The sequence below is a fragment of the Cryptotermes secundus genome, unplaced genomic scaffold (assembly GCF_002891405.2).
Source record: "Cryptotermes secundus unplaced genomic scaffold, Csec_1.0 scaffold934, whole genome shotgun sequence".
Lineage (NCBI taxonomy): Eukaryota > Metazoa > Arthropoda > Insecta > Blattodea > Kalotermitidae > Cryptotermes > Cryptotermes secundus.
The window spans coordinates 763,841-778,343 of record NW_019738977.1 but is presented as its reverse complement, the minus strand read 5'-3'; the positions used below and the strand labels follow the sequence as shown (position 1 = coordinate 778,343).

The 14,503-nt window shown below is 39.2% G+C and overlaps 1 protein-coding gene across 7 annotated transcripts in view; it reads right to left on the bottom strand.

The window, feature by feature from the left end:
- Nucleotides 1-14,503, bottom strand: part of LOC111871518 — a 139,945-nt gene that overhangs the window by 85,947 nt on the left and 39,495 nt on the right. For all 7 annotated transcript variants that reach the window (XM_023864682.2, XM_023864678.2, XM_023864679.2 and 4 more), the window contains exons 2-3: nucleotides 9,918-10,100; nucleotides 31-171 (exon numbers count right to left, since the gene is read on the bottom strand). In XM_023864682.2, the coding sequence (XP_023720450.1) occupies nucleotides 31-171; nucleotides 9,918-10,100 (324 nt within the window). The remainder of the gene's footprint in view (nucleotides 1-30; nucleotides 172-9,917; nucleotides 10,101-14,503) is intronic.

The following is a 14,503-nucleotide window of genomic DNA, read 5'->3' as shown; positions in this document are numbered from 1 at the left end:
AAATGTTGGTAGATGCGTGGTCACACTTACAGAAAAGCACGGCTACGTAGTCGGTATCTTGAACAATCTTGGACAGGATCCTGGCGTTAACTTCCTCGATCCTATCCGGGAGATCCATTGCTTCGAGACTGGTGAGAAAGTCCAGTACATTTTCTTCATCCATGAGATCTCCTGAAAAAAAAATGAACAGAAATTTAAGAACAAAATTAGACTCTTTCTTGTAAGGCATTCTGAAGATAAAGGTGAACGTGGTAAACCACCACACATTCTTAAACTCAGCACTAGATGAAGGTGAGTGTTCAACTACACGCTTCGGCCAGCACATCCAGGAGAAAGAAGCTCTGAGGCTCCTTAAATAGGAGGCAGGGTTAGCTCCTCAACTGGTCTAGATGCTAGGTACCTCAATCATCATCACCACCGCCACCGCCGTCAACAATAATGATAACGGGAACAGCAGGAGAAAAAATACAATTCTTTTGTCTTCTTCCGGCCCAAAGTTGGCCTTCCTATCGCATACGAGGACGTACCAAGTTTTTCCATTCGAGGGATATGATTTCTTTTGCGTCGTAAAATTAGGTATTAAATTTTATAGGATTCTGCTACATCTCCAGGCTTCTAGAGTCATCACGAAAGCAATAATTCGGTACTGACAGTGATAGGAGCTGCTTTAGATAACTTAGAAATTGCCAACATTTGTCGACATACGAGGAAGGGTGGCACCCATGTGGAGTGCAGATAAACTGACGCCTTGCTCAAGTTGCTGTAAGATGAAGGCGTCGCGACGTATCATTAGCATTACAGGAACAGGAGCAAGAGATCAGCTTCAGAAGCATGAGTGGCCCTCAGAATAATTATGAGCATGACCACAGGGGAGAATCCCTATGTTCTAGAACAGTCTGAGCACAAAACAAATAAAGATGTATATGGCCAAAAATTAACTTCGTACATCACACTTTATTGTAGACTCCCTTGCACCAAATTTCAGAAAGCGAATAAATGTCAATTATATAATATTTCACACAAACTCCGTGATTCCAGTCCGCAAGCGAACCATACCGACCGAGCGACCGCCGCTTGTCCGCGAAGTTTAGTGCCAACATTTTGCGGATAGAGGGTGTAGCGTGGTCATCGCAACGAATCCCCACGGCCGTTAATTTCGGTTTTCTACACCGGATCTTTCATACATACATATTTATATTTATATAATATAGTTATATATTTCATCTATCACTTCAACTAGTGCTGAAAGCAGATTTCACAAAAAAAAAATAATAATATTAAGAGAGAACTCTGAGAAGAACTCATAAATCATGCTTGCCAATTGCGGCCTTCTAGACCAATAAACTCTTGTGTTCCCAGAGTCGTATTTACATAACGTAATTCAACAATTNTAGGCCCACTGGGGCTGTAGGGCCAAGGAAAGAAGAAAAAAAATTCAACAATCCAACAACAACAACAAAATAATTTAGCTCATGGGCTAGAACAATAAAATTTTCAACAGTTGGTCATAGGCACGAATCCTAATCGAGTCAAATATTCACTGCTGGTAAATTTGAATATATTATCAGTATTACTATCCACTTATGTGATGCAACAATCTACTCTATGTGTCTACGTTTTGCTCATGTTGAAAATCACTGTGCCATTAATTTCCTAAAGCTTACAATCTACTCCAGTCCGATATTGACTCTGTACTAGGCTGCTACCCTGCTAACTAGAGGTATTCCTCAGATATCGGTAATTCGAGATTCGGGCAATTCGTTCTTTCGATCTTATATCGATTTTCGGACGCGGTTCTCGGTCTTACGGACATCAGCGAACGAACTCTTGAGAGTTGGCCTGCCCGCTGACAGACACAACAGCTCCATGCACTATCTCGGTCTGTGTTTGTTTGTGCAATTATTTAAAAGTTTTAGTGCAGTATTAATAAAATCATTATTATTAAGAATTTGATTGAATTATTCTTATTATTCGAATCATATAAATCTGTCTTGTTTTGTTTGTATTTTGTTTCCATTTCTTTACTTGTGCTCTATTTGTAATTGGCCTTTGTGCTGTTAAATTTTACTCAGATAAATAAGAATGCAATTGAATTAGTAGTTGTAGTAGTACAAGCAGTGGTATTAATATTAATAGGAGTCGTGGTGGTGGTAGTAGTAGTAGTAGTAGTAGTAGTAGTAGTAGTAGTAGTAGTAGTAGTAGTAGTAGTAGTAGTAGTAGTAGTAGTAGTAGTAGTAGTAGTAGTAGGAACAGTAGTAGTAAGTTATTTCCGAATAGGAAATAACTTATTAAATAAGCCTATAGATATTAAATTGAATCAGCCTGATTTGTAAAGAGGATAATACAATTCGCATTTTTATACTGATAAGCGATAAAAATTCGTAGGGCATAATGCTAGAGAGCTAGTTATAAATATTACATATTGTGGCATGTATACCCGCTGCTAGGCAACGACCTCGAAATATACAGTTATATAGTATAATAGCCGTTGCTAGGTAATGGCTCTGTAAATAATGACCGTTGCTAGGTAATGGTCGCAACAGACGCATGCTACAATAGAATATTTGTTGAAAGCGGTATTTTCTGTTCGGTCCCTTCCGCGGCTATATAACGAGGACCAGATGCCATGGGAGAGAAAGTCTGGAGAGAGCAGTGAGAAGAGTAGGAGATTGGTGTGAGATGGCCTGGGAGTTAGTGAGTCGGAACAATAAGTTAGTTGTGAGACAGCCGCCAGCCAGTAAGGACGCAAACACGGAAGCTGAGAAAGCTACAAAGTTGGAAACCGTTACCAGGCGACAACCGGTGAAGACACAGCAGAGTAAGAAGACTTCGTGTGTGTTTTAGCGAACTGCAGAATGTATAAATTAGTGTTAGCGCTATAGCTATTTGTAGCTACATTCTGTAAGAATCAAAAATCCTATTACCAATCCAAACTGCGTCTATAGTCACTCAGTCACGTGACAATATAATAGTTTGTAAATATAAGCTCCCTTTATACTCGTACATTACATTGTTTTTCTTTAAAGAGTAATATTCTTATATGTTTTATTTCCTTACACAGAGAATACTCCCCCCCTCCAAGTTGCTTCTGCTTCATGTATCTATATTGATGTATATGTATACAAGCTAGACGTCAATCTTGCACTGTGCCGTTCCGTTTGCCAGTAGTAACCCGTACGCCAAAGTCGCCTGAGTGGAAGCTGAAGTGACTCAACCTCGTGACCTATATTTAAGCGTCTGGCTCAATTTAGCTTCGCCCGATTGCTTAAACTGTGTGACGTTTGGTTCTCATGATATAACAAGCAAACGTATGCCTCTCCATTGCTCAGTTCTGTACCATTTTTATTACCATTATTCAAGCAATCTCGTTCAGACTGAACCCAGACCTCTCTCTATGGCGAAGCGTAAGCGCTGATCAATTATATTAGAATGTAAACCTCTGTACATGCTTAGGAATAAAACTGAACTAAGTTCTGAAACCAGAGTATTGATCTGATTGGTTAACTGCAAAATAAATTAAAATCATGTAATAAAACTCGGCTCAGAATCAGAGAACGTTATATAGAATTAATTATTACAAGTGTTTTTAATAGTTAACCAATTAGAATAAATTTTTAAACCAAATATACTGATTGCAGAAGAAATATTCTGGACTTATTCCGGGAGGGACGTTTTGAATTTTGGTCAGGTTATTGTTTATCCTTATAGATTTTTTTTATTAATTTTCCACATAAATAGCATGTCACGATCGCCTCTTCTTTTAAATCTCTGCTTTTCATTCGCAATCCTATCTCCAGCTCACTCGGGACTAAATAAAATCTGCAGTTGAAGCAGCGTCGTGAAGTAATCTAATGATAATTTAATTAGATTTTTAAAAATAAAAAATAAATAAAATATATTCCTTCAATATTATTCACTGTATAACGTCACGTAACTTGAGGTGGTTCTTTTTTTTTAATTTTCGTGTGGTGACGTCAAGAAACCCACTTCACGAACAGGAAATCTTAAATCACAAGTATAATTAAAATTTAGAACATCACATCGCACTTTCAATGGCATAGATGTGTTCTAAACATGTGCGTGCTTATAAGAATGTTCTCGTGTGCAGTGTCGAAACGAAGATTATCAGGTGTCGGGCTTTCTTCATAAATGGGGGGGCCATCTATTTCCATCCCGTCAGACTTCTGTGGGATCCATCTAGCCTACTCCCCAGAGGGTTCTTGGAGTAAAGCGAAAGGAGACTGAAGTTGATAACTTATCTCATCTCTAAGTAGTGTCAAGATTAAGTAAGCGTGAGCTGTAGATCCGTGTTCAACATTAGTCTTCACGGGGTGACAAATAAGAAGAGACTCCAGTTTTAATTTTTACATTCATATTTCGTTTGGTGTAAGAAAATCTGCATTGTTTTCTGCTAAACTTATCCTCAGTCTTTCCCTTTACAAAGCAGACTGAGAAGAAACTGTCTACAGAGATACATAAGCACCTAAAAATATAACCAATGATAAATTTCTGTCGGCAAACGAAAGCATTTGAAAATAACAGTGAAAAGAGAAGATGTTTTAACGGCAACCTGCAGGATACCAAACTGTAATATGAGAGGAGATATGATTTTGTAAACCATGGCAGGGGACCTCAAAAGCTCAGTTATATTTACTTTTCCCCAAGAAAAAGAAGGAAAGAAGATAAAGCCCTGTTTTTCAGCGCCTTCTTCAACGGCAAATAACAAATTAAAAGTTAGATTTGTGAATATTTGGGAAATATTTCGAATAAAATTAATTTTAAAAATAAACTTGACGAAGGAGAACAGCATTCACACAGAATGGATGACACTCATTTTAAGTATTTTCCCTGCGTCAGCAGAAAATATTCAGGCGGTGTATTTTTATTATCTCAAGAGTTGCTTAATCAATTTGAGTGTGAACGTTCTCATATCTATAACTCTTTTATTATCCGTGGCATTTCGAAGTCGTAGTGTATCTAATATATTAGTCCTTGAAACTATGAAATATTACACTCGGTAAGATTTCAAAATGCTTAAGCCTTGTAGGATTTGAGGTTTTCACAGCGGTAATTATGAAGAGGCATATCTTCTTGGATATAATGCTGTGTAAAAGATAAAGGTAGCCATGTAACAGATCATGAAGGCCCAAAGGGTTGTGAGACGTCGAGGTTCCCACATTTTCTCTAGAAAATCGATTCACAGATGGCGGTAAAGTTGTCAGCCTTATACGCAAGCAGCCCTTTACACCCTTAGGAAGATCCCAGGTACACACATGTATAATATGTAAGATTTGAGGCTTTCACGGCGGTGACTATGAAGAAAGCAGTCTTTTGGGATTTGGCACCGTGTGTATGTGCTTTTAACCTACGTTTCGGAGGAACGTATCGCCTCCATCTTCAGGGTAGAAGGAAAAATATAAGAAATCCGCAAGCGAAGAGACTGTGAGAACCGGTAAAAGCAGTCTGAAGACGGAAGCGATACGTTCCTCCGAAACGTCGATTAACACCACATATACACGGTGCCAAATCCCAGAAGACTGCTTTCTTCATGTATAATATGGTTTTCATTTAAACTCTTTCCATTTCATTGCTTGTGTTCACGATTTCGTATGGAGGACAGACTAATCATCCTCGGATAAGCAACATAATGCAGCTAGTCAATCAGCATCTTCAACTATGAAAAAAAAGTCGTTTTCCAAAGAGACTTCTATGAATTTAAATCCACTGAAATTGCGAAATGAGAAAGAATGTTCCCGTACGATTACCTTAATATTACTTGTCATTCCACTCTAGCGACTGGACATCGAAAATTATTTCGCTTATATGTGATCAATATTTCCTTGTGTACTGACAGCTACTGCAACGAATGTCCCTGGGCTGTGCGTCAGTGATGTCTTGTCTGAAGCCATGTATGTTACCGCAGGTGTGCATACACCCACAGAATGTCAGTAAAAGTATCAAGCGGAATTCTAATTTTTCATCCCAAATATGTAAAGAATAAACTATTAAGTACATGTACACTCAGTCGAGGAACACTGAAGCAAGTGTGTTGCTTTTCAAAGTTAAAATTATGCATAAAAATCACATAGAGACACAGAAAGTTATCGACTTTTGAAGTGACAACACTAGTATAAATCCTGGTGAGGCTCTTCGTCGAGGAAAAACAAATGGCGTTAAAGAACGGAAAGGGAATGAAATGGAACAAATTTGGAACAGGTTGTGACGCAACACATCGCGCAAAACTGTGTATAAATTGGCTATTGTGAGTCTTCAACGGAAGCTGAACTACGGGTTGCGAAAATATACAAACATTTTCACATATACACAGAAGTGATACTGGGCTACAGCACTTCTGTGAAGAAGCAGAATACTGAATACAAAACTTCCCTGCTGAATGGTAACATATGTCTTTCGCACTTACTTCCGGCGATAGGAACCTAGAATTCTAGAAAGCCTATGATTCAGACAGGAAGGAATTCTTGTGCAATATTCTAGTAGATTTTGGTGTACGCATTAATCTAGTTAGGCTGCTTAAAATACGTTTAAATGAAACCTATAGTAAAGTTCGTATAGGTAAATATCTTTCTGATAAATTTTCTATCCAAAATGGTCTACAAAAGCGATTCTTTATGGTCATTGCTTTCCAACTTTACTCTAGAATATGCTATTAGGAAGGTCCAGGAAAGCCAGTTGGGACTGAAATTAAATGCGTCACAAAAGCTGCTGGTCTATGCTGATGGTGTGAATTTACGTAGAGATAATATAGATAACATAAAGAAAAACACGCAAACTTTAATTGACGCTAGAAAGGAGGTTGGTCTAGAAGTAAACACAGAGAAATCTAAGTATATGTTGCTGTGTTGTTACCAGAATACAGGGGGAAATCATAACATAAAGATAGAAAACAGTTGATTCGAAAATATGACACAGTTCAGATATTTTGGGACAAAAACAAAAAACAAACTCCGTGGCTTGAGTCCGCAAGCGAAATATACCGACTAAGCGACCGCCGCTTGTCGGCGAAGTTACTATATTTGGGAACAACAATAACAAATCAAGATCTGATTCAGGAGGAAAACAAGAGGCGATTGAACTCGGGTAATGCTTGCTAACATTCAGTCCAGAACCTCTTCTCGTCTGCTGTCCAAAAACATAAAAATTATAAATATGCAAAACTATAATTTTATCTGTGGTTCCGTATGGGTGTGAAACTTGGTCTCTGACATTAAGGGAGGAACATAGACTGAAGATGTTTGAGAACAGGGTGTTGAGGAGAATATTTGGACCGAAGAGAGATAAAGTAACAGGAGGTTGGAGAAAAATGCATAATGAGGAGCTTCATAACATGTACTCTCCTCCAAGTATAATTAAAATGATCAAGTCAAGGAGGACGAGATTGGCATGGCATGGCATGGCATGTAGCACGAATGGGAGTGAAGAGGCATGCATATAGGATATTGTGGGAAAGCCAGAAGGGAAAAGGCCAATGGGTAGACCAAGACGTAGATGGGTGGACAATATTAAAATGGATCTTAGAGAGATTAGATAGGATTGTGTGGGTTGGATTGATCTGACTCAGAATAGAGACCAGTTGAGGGCTGTTGTGAACACGGTAATGAACTTTCGGGTTCCATAAAATGCTGGGAAGTTCTTGAGTGGCTGCACAACTGTCGACTTCTCAAGAAGGGCTCAGCTCCATGGAGTTAGTTAGTTACGAACCTTTGAATGTCTGTCTATACATTTCGAAAAGTCTTCTTATTATTAGTTTACAAAATTAATACAGGGTCTGGAGCGACAGTTCACCTCCGTTTTTGAAGTAAGTAACGCACTGACAAAAGCAACAAATGGAGAAGTATTGCTGAGCTGACTGAGATATGGGCATTTCTAGTTCCCCCTCTTAAAGAAACGATGTCATCAATTTTTCAGAACACAAATGTGACCGTTCCTACTCAGCTCCATTTCGTTGCCCCCCCCCCCCGTCACTTCTTAAGTATGTCCAGGATTTTCTTTCGAAAAATATGGCGAGCGTGTTTCAGTAGATACAGGCTACTCCGAGTCTGGGTACGTCTCATACCACCATAATTTGGGAACCACTTAATTTTGAAATCATCTGATATAAATCAACTAATAGAAAGGACAGATATGAGTCCTGTCTATATTTGATGATGTTGTGTTGTATATGTTTAGATTTAATTTAATATTTGATCATCAGTAATTCGGCAACTTGATAATTAATTTATTTAGAACTTTGAATTTTAAGTACCGTATAAGCATAATAGTAATGTGCACCACACAAAAATAAATACAGATTTTGTTAAGTTGGCAGTGCGTGTAGATTCTCCAACTGCAGATCCAAGACCTATCAAATTATATGCTTATGACGTTCACCCCATCAAACTTTCACCTATAATTCACGTCTGCCTAAACTGAAGCTATCTGAGGCATCATCATCTGTAAATAGATATTTTACGAGTCTATAGGGGTGTATCTTTATTTTGGTCAATAAAACTTATCCATTGAAACATTAGAGCTTACTTTTCATCACCTTCTCCTTCCGTTTCTTTCTTCACTCTCTCATTTTCATTCGTTTTAGCGGAATTAATTGGGGATGCATGATATCCATGAAAGTATATTACAATAGAAATACCCCTTGGCATTCTCCCAAATTTCAGCACCCTGAGTTTCAATATTCATGGTCTACGAGCTTGATCTTATTCGGGGTCGCTGAAGGCATGTACCGTACGCTAAACTGCTTTAAGCATAGATGTATTAAATAAGGCAGAAACAGTTTTACATTATAAGATAAGGTTCACTTTTAATATAATACCTAAGGCAGAAGTTCTGTAAGGTAAAATTTGCCTAATCAAATACACGAATAAAAGGCTTTGCAAGTGCATCGGCTTGTTTACATACACTAATGACAACATAGACTGAGGGCGTTTGAGAACAGGGTGCTGAGGAGAATGCTTTAACCCAAGAGAAACTAAATGGCCGGTCACGGTAGCCGAGCGATGTAAGGCATGTACTGTCTTCGCTCGCTTGGAAACCGCGATCGTGGGTTCGAATCCCACTCAGGGCATGGACGTTTAGTTTATGTGTGTGAGTTTTTCTGTGTTTGTATACAGGTAGAGGCCTTGCGACGAGCTGATCACCCGCCCAAGGACTCCTACCGAATGTATAAGATCTAGAAAAACCGAAGTGAACGGAGAAGGTCAAGGAGGTAGGCCTAGGCCTACTGGGGCTGTAGTGCCAGGGGGGGGGGGAAGAGAAATGAAATGACGGGAGGTTGAAGAAGACTGCATAATGAGGACGCATAAAACTTGTACTCTGCGCCAAGTATAATTAGAATGATCAAGACAAGGAGCTTGGGATGAGTAAGGCATGTAGCACGAATTCAGAAGTAGAATGCATATAGGATATTGGTTGGAAAAGCTGAAGGAAAGAGACCACTAGGAAGATCAAGAAGTAGGTGGGTAGATAATATTAAAATGGATCTTAGAGAGATAATATGAAGTAGTATCGACTGAATTGATCTGGATCAGGATGTGGATCGGTGGAGGGCTGTTGTGAACATGCCAATAAGTTACATGTACCTTTATTGTTGAATTATAAATATTCAATGTATGAATAAGATATTAGCAACATAACACCTGCGAAAACAATTTACATTTTATAAGTGCTACACAAAACACATTTTAAATTGCAAAAGCCGTAACCTATACCGAAAATATGATGGTTTCTTGTCACTCAGTATCAAAACTAAATATGTGTATTTACTGTAGGGATAACAGTTACCAATATTTCGGTCTCCGTTTCTCTGCTAATCTGTGGAAATGAGTTGCAAGATAAGCTTCATGCCACAACCACTGCACTGCAATTATATATTTAGATAACAGGTGAGAATGGCCAGTACATACCTTCGTAAATAATAGGTTCCTTCTCTCGGAAGTACGTGAGAGCGGGGAAGTTCTTGATCCCATAGTGCTTTGCGAGTCTTTTGTCGTTGATTTTGACAAAGTCCACTCCGAAGGTATCTGTGTCGTCATCAATCTTCTCGAGCTCGGCAAGGACTTTGTCGCATGTCAGACAGCTCCTCGCATCTGAGAACACACAATCATTACTCCAGCGACCAAACGGATGCTATGTAAGGACGCAAATTATTTCCCTAATATAGGAATCGACAGTTTGACATACATAGGCATAATGTCAATACATGTCATTGAATAAAATCTTGAAGTCCATTCTTTCAGATTCGCATTCTCATAATCTCTTTCTGTGCGATACATTTAACGTTCATCCCTTAACCCCTCCCCAAATGCCCTTTTTTTCTGGAAATTTTCCAGCCATGATTTTGTATTAGTTTATTTTCCCAGCCTGAATTGTATGCTCAGCTATGATATGTCTACTACAGCAATATTATACAACTTCCATAGATGTTATAAAGTAAATAGAAACTGCCCTAGGTCCAGATATTACATCCAGCACTTTGTTTCAATACTTGTAATTTATTTCTTCGGTCAGAAGGATACAACACGTTCACGGCCATCTGAAACAACTACACACTTAATGCTTTAAACGCTGGCCTGCATTTTAATTCCAGTGTTCTGAAAAACAAATAAAACTATAAACTTTTCTGAATTGACTGGTAACAAGTATATTTTGAATCCCTTTTTTTTTATTTACCATTTCCGAATCCACGCACGGAGCTCCTAAATTCGGAAAATTATTTAAGATACTTATTGTTTATCACTATATTCAAAATTTTCTACACACAGTGAAACCTCCAAGAAGACCACCAACCGTTTTGTCCATATGTGGTCTTTTATAGGGGTGGTTATTAAATAAGGGGTGGACTGGCTCGGGGGTGAGAATATTGATAGTATTCTTACTTACTTACTTACTTACTTACTTACTATAGCTGCGCCATAGCTCAAGCGATTAGTCGCTGGCTTCCCCGCCTCTGCGGCCCGGGTTCGATCCCGGGTCTGAACAAGTGGGATTTGTGGTGGACAAAGTAGCGCTGGGGCAGGTTTTCTCCGAGTACTTCGGTTTCCCCTGCCAATCTTCATTTCTCCAATTGCTCCAAAATCACCCTCACCTGTCTTCTGGGGCTGGTACAATAGGCCAGAAGTGACCGCAGTACAAGGAACTTAGTCCTACCTCACTAGCATTAAAAAAAACTTACTCATGGAGCTGAGCCCTTCTTGAGGAGCCGCCAATTCTGCAGCTACTCAAGAATTTCCAGCATTTTATGGAACCCGAAGGTTCATCACTATGTTCACAAGAGCCCTCTACTTGTCCCTATCCTGAGTCAGATCAATCCAATCCATACCATCCCATCCTATCTCTCTAAGATCCATTCTAATATTGTCCACCCACCTACGCCTTGGTCTTCCCTGTGGTCTCTTTCCTTCTGGCTTTCCCACCAATATCCTACGCGCATTCCTCGTCTCCCCCATTCATGCTATATGCCCTGCCCACCTCATCCTCCTTGACTTGATCACTCTAATTATACTTGGAGAAGAGTACAAGTTATGAATCTCCTCATTATGCAGTTTTCTCCAACCTCCTGTCACTTCGTCTCTCTTCGGTCCAGATATTCTCCTCAGCACCCTGTTCTCAAACACCCTCAGTCTATAGGCTATTCCTCCCTTAATATCAGAGACCAAGTTTCACACCCATACAGAACCACAGGCAAAATTATAGTTTTGCATATTCTAATTTTTATGTTTTTGGACAGCAGACAGGAAGACAAAAGGTTCTGGACTGAATGGTAGCAAGCATTACCCGAGTTCAGTCGCCTCTTAATTTCCTCCTGAATCAGGTTTTGATCTGTTTTCATCGTTTCCAAATATCTGAACTGTGCCACGTTTTCAAACCATCTGTTTCCTATCTTTATATCATGATTTTGCCCTGCATTTTGGTGACGAGACAGCAACATATACTAATTTTCTCTGTGTTTACTTCTCAACCTCTTTACTTGCGTCAGTTAAAGTTTGTGTGTTTTTCTTTATGGTATCTACATTATCACCCAGTAGACTCACATCATATATTGATAGTATAGGAGGTAGAAAATAACCAAGGGTTGCAGCCATGAAGAACTGTGAGACAATCGCTGGCCAATGAATACACTGAACACGGAAACTGAGGAATCTATGGCGTTGGAAGCCGTTACCGTGCAACGCCTAGTGAATACAATACATAGGAGACCGAGGAGATGTAATGCGTCCTGTAGTGAATTTTAAAGTGCATGAATTTGTCATACCGCAGTAAAACATTGTAGTTACGAGTTTAAAGAACCAGTAACTCCGATTAACAACCCAAACCCCGTGTCTAGTCACTAAATGCGTGGTAATATGAACATCGCATTGATAATAAGAATGTGAAATTGTAAAAATTATCCCATAATACATCTTTGACAGTGGCAGAAGTTTACTTATTTATTACTGTAATGAGTGTAAATCATTTCGAGCTTTAAAGAGTTTTGTCCTTATAGATATAAACTGTTGAATTGCACGAGTGTTCAATGTATTGTAACTTTGAGAGACGAATTATATGACGAATTCAAAATGTACATACTTTTGATCTTCAGGAGTTACCTCACGCAGTAATCTGACCCACGTAATCCATCATTGTTATCGTCGTTCCTTCGTGGTTCATTGCATCATCGCTTCTGTCGATAGGAAGTTGGGATACTTTCTGAATATCGCCAACCCTTCCGTACCCTGAGCTACTCGAACCGCACATTAATCCAGTAACAATAAGAAAAGTATGACAGTGTGAAGTAGTCAGATGCAGTTTGATAATGTCTTATTATAGAACGCAATGAATTTATTAACCCACAAGCTCTAATAGACGTCGAGTGCCAACTATTTGACCTAGCCAATACACAATGGGGCCTTACCTTTCTTCTCTCTTGTTCACCTGCCAAGAGTCTGGTAAGATATAGCAACTATAAAAATGGTGAAAATCGACGAAAGGAAAAATAAATAGAATCAGAAATAGAAACAAAGAATCGACAGGCGTTCGAATACCCAGTAATATGACCGCCACTGTAACCAAAAATAAATGGTATTCATTAAAACTTGTTCCCTCATAAGTTGGGCATTTGACAGAGATGGGTACACAGTGTTGTGTGCCACCCGAGTATTTGTGGTGTATGCTAATATTTGAAATAAATATACTAGACATTCTCTTTATATTATTAAATTATAAGAATTTGTCCAGTCTTCAGAAAAGAATCTCACTTTTGGTCTAGAACTGTAGGTTAAAGACGGCTAGATGTGGAGAATCCCCTGGCTGCAGTGTGGTAATTACAGTTGCTTCAGTTTCAGCAACGTCAAGTTCATGAGCAATTCGTCGGAAATATTATTTTTTATTACAGTAAAAGAAATGAAGTGGGTTAGTTGTATACAGTCCAAGAAAACCACACCCTTCAATGTCGAAGTAATTCTTCAGGTATTGGACGCAGTAAAACAGGAAAATGGCAGTCTAAAGCAGTGTTTCTCAGACGGCAGGCCGCGGACCGGTACCGGGCCCTGGCATCAATTATATCAGGCCCTCGTCTTATAGAAAATAATTTACCGGGCCGCGGTCTCGCAGAGGTTGAGAACCACTGGTCTAGAACATACGTAGTACGTATTACAGCAGATTTGTGAGGTTCGAATTAATTCCGGGGCCACCATCAGCTTGGATATTGTATCGGAGAATTTGCGTGTGAATATCTTCAGTCTCTAATACAATCTGGACAACTTGTTCCATAATAGAAACAGACCACGATATTTTTATTACGACATCCGCGGAGTGATCTTAACTGCTGTAAACATGTCATGTTCATTCGCGACCTGCTATGGAAGTTCTTTCAGTATCATTCATGCACTTCTAGCAGGACCCCAGACTGATAAGCAATGCTGAGGTAGTCACATAGTCTGTATTCTTATATAAATACAAGTAGGTTCCAATTAAAGTAAGACAAGATGTACGGAGCATGAATAATGCTTGCGAAATATGAGAGATACAAAAAAAAATCATAAAAATCTGATGCTCAGATGCATGGATGGAAAGATAATGCTAAAATGGATCGTCGAAAAACAGAATATTATTATGTGGGCTAGATTCATCTGGCTCAAGATACGGGTCAGAAGAAGGCTGCTGTGAAGACCGTAATTAATTCGGGTTCCACAAACGGAGGGGAATTCCTTGACGAGATGGGCGGTTACTAGTTTCTAGAGCAGTGGACCTATTCTGCCCCATGAAATTATTATTATTATTATTATTATTACAAGGGGTTTGTTTCCCCATGCACTTAGACCAGATATTGGTCCATTGTGCGTGCCGCTTTAATTTCTACTGTCGCCATACCCTACCCGTACTGCTGCGTGCTATCAGCCCCGTTCAGCAAACGAGGTCGGCCCTCGGTACGTGATACTTCCCCCATCTACCTGAGGCATTGGAAACTACTTGGGCAGGAAACTTTTTTTTTTGCCTAATTTTGCTCAGAGGT